This window comes from Trypanosoma conorhini (genome assembly GCF_003719485.1).
Source record: "Trypanosoma conorhini strain 025E chromosome Unknown Tco_14.4_contig_00748, whole genome shotgun sequence".
NCBI classification, from domain to species: domain Eukaryota; phylum Euglenozoa; class Kinetoplastea; order Trypanosomatida; family Trypanosomatidae; genus Trypanosoma; species Trypanosoma conorhini.
This window is the reverse complement of record NW_021704826.1, coordinates 1-2,295: the sequence shown is the minus strand read 5'-3', so window position 1 is coordinate 2,295 and position 2,295 is coordinate 1. Positions and strand designations below refer to the sequence as shown.

Below are 2,295 nucleotides of genomic sequence, written 5' to 3'. Positions count from 1 at the left end.
TTTTTTTTTGTTCGTTTTTTTTTACCTTTTTTCCTTTCTTTCTCTTTATCTCTTCCTCTCCGTGTGTGTGTGTGTGTGTGTGTGTGAGTGAGTGAGTGAGTGAGTGCTTCTTTGCATTTTGTCTATTATCACCATTGGCATGTCATTGCTTCCTTTTTATTTTATTATTTTTGCTATAATGCCGTTTTTTTTTTCGTCTGCCCGAGCCAATTGAGTCCATAAGCCGAGAATGAGACATCGGGCCATCATTAATGCCGGGGGCCGAGTCTTTGAGACAAATTTCTCTACCCTGCTGCGCTACCCGAACGCACCATTTGCAAAGCTGTTTCCGCTGCCAGCCAGTGGGCGCAAGAAGTGCAAATATTTTCTCGATGTCGCCCCTCAGGCATTTGAATGCGTGTTAAGTTTCCTCAGAACAAACCAGCTGCGCCTTCCAAAGGAAAACGAGCAGCTGCGGGCCGAGATCGTTCACTGCCTCGACGTCTGGGGACTTTTGGAGCATGCCTTTCCTGCGGCTCCCCAAGACACATGCGGCTCCGACGTCGTCGAACTTCCTGACATATGTGTGGTGCAGATTTGCGACCACATGCAGCACGATCAGGGGGTCAAACGGCACGCCCTTACCATCACATTTGGAGCGAATGGGTTTCAGTTGCGGCGGCTCACACATCGCATCCGACGCGACTTGGAAGGTCTGATATCCTCAACCTACTGGCAGTGCTACCAGACCAACGAGCGGGCAGCCTTTTTTGTCACGACGAAGGTGGCAAACGGAACAGCAGATCTTCTAACGACGTCGGTGACGCAACAACTTATTGAACACACCGAAGCCATGGGGTACTCCCTGGTCTCCTCGTACGTCACCCTCAGCCCCGATGTAGTCCACACCAGCGTTCGCATGCTCGTTCATAGCTTCACCTTTCGGCGTGCGCTGCAGACGACGTTGGAGGTCGGCGACGAGTTGGCAATCGCAGGGGAGGAAGAGGTAATGGAAACCCACGACAACATTGCCTCAATGCGTTTCGGTCCACAGAAAACATCGTTGCATGAGGAGCAATCCCTGCCACCGAAGGGATCCAGGGCATTGGACATATGGACAACGGCAAGGGGAAGTGCTTCAGAAATAAATAAATAGCATTGCAAGGAAAAATTACAAGTTTTATGACCCTGCAACCAAAAATCTCTGACAGTTGGAGATATACATGAAGTGGATGCCGTGTACTGGATGCTACCTGGATCTCAGGCGACGTGGGCATGAATTGTGTGCGACAGACTTAGTCATGCACTACTTTACCTTTTTACTCTGAGACGTTCTTGTCCATCGCAACGTCGTTCGCGCGCGACTCCCTGACCGCCCAGATCTGGGAAAGGCGAAGGAAATATCGTATATATATATATATATATAGACTCCGCGCTGGGTACTTGTGGGAGCGTGCGGCCCGAAAATAGAAGAAAATAAGAAGTTTGTGTCTGGGTGGGGCTCACTGGGCGGCACGGTGGCCGCAACGTGGCGGAAGCCGCTGTTTTTCTCCCGTGAAACATACCTCCACTCTGCCCTCGTTTCTTGCGGCTGGGGCAAATGTGCCGGCGGCTGAACGAAGCAGGGAAGAGGCACAGCGGGTGGGTGAGAGTGCGCCGTGGCCCACTCCCGACTGCCGCCGCCGCCTTCGCCGGCTGCGCCTCGTGCGGCCGAAGTCGCTTGGCATAACGTTCCTCTCGCGGAGTTCACGTGCTGGGCGCCCTGCGTGCTTGCGTCATGGCGGGCACTGCGGCGGCCCTCGCGGGTGGGCGGCCTGATGTGCTCTGCCCCTTCTCACCTCAGCGGATGAAGGCACAAAAAGCCACCGCAGCGAGGCGGTGTCATTTCCCACCGTGAGTGGGTGGCGCCTGCGCGAGGCCGCACAAACGCACACACAGAGAGATGCGAATGGCGAGTGCAATGCGAGCGAAGTGAAGGAACAATGTCGCAGTTGTCGTGTGTCCTGCGCTTCACGTACGCACATCTCCTATGCGGGGAGGAGCCAACGTCGTCGTGGGCGCTTGGCGGGGCCGCATGATGCGGTGCGGTGGCGGGGTTTCATTTGGCTGCGCCGGCAGGTGGGCGGTGGGCGGAGTGGCGAGGCCGCCCCCGTGCAGTGAGTGCGTGTGTGTGTGTGCCCCCGCACCATGTGGCCCTCACACTTTCTCTCTCTGTCTCCTTCTCTCTTGCTGAACGTGGCTGAGTGGGGGGTCGTGCGTGCGTGACTATTTTGTTTGGCCTGTCTCCCTCTCATTCTCCTTTTGGCTGGTGATTGA

General features: G+C 55.2%; 1 protein-coding gene across 1 annotated transcript, besides 3 other annotated features; it reads left to right on the top strand.

Moving 5' to 3' along the window:
* Positions 1-61: 61 nt before the first annotated feature.
* Positions 62-86: a microsatellite.
* Positions 87-229: 143 nt separating this feature from the next.
* Positions 230-1,135, top strand: Tco025E_08304 (potassium voltage-gated channel; the record flags this gene model as incomplete). Its single annotated transcript, XM_029375158.1, has 1 exon — positions 230-1,135. The coding sequence occupies one exon, from the start codon at positions 230-232 to the stop codon at positions 1,133-1,135; it is 906 nt and encodes a 301-aa protein (XP_029224778.1).
* Positions 1,136-1,385: 250 nt separating this feature from the next.
* Positions 1,386-1,405: a microsatellite.
* A 769-nt stretch (positions 1,406-2,174) lies between these two features.
* Positions 2,175-2,206: a sequence feature (GA-rich).
* Positions 2,207-2,295: the final 89 nt, after the last annotated feature.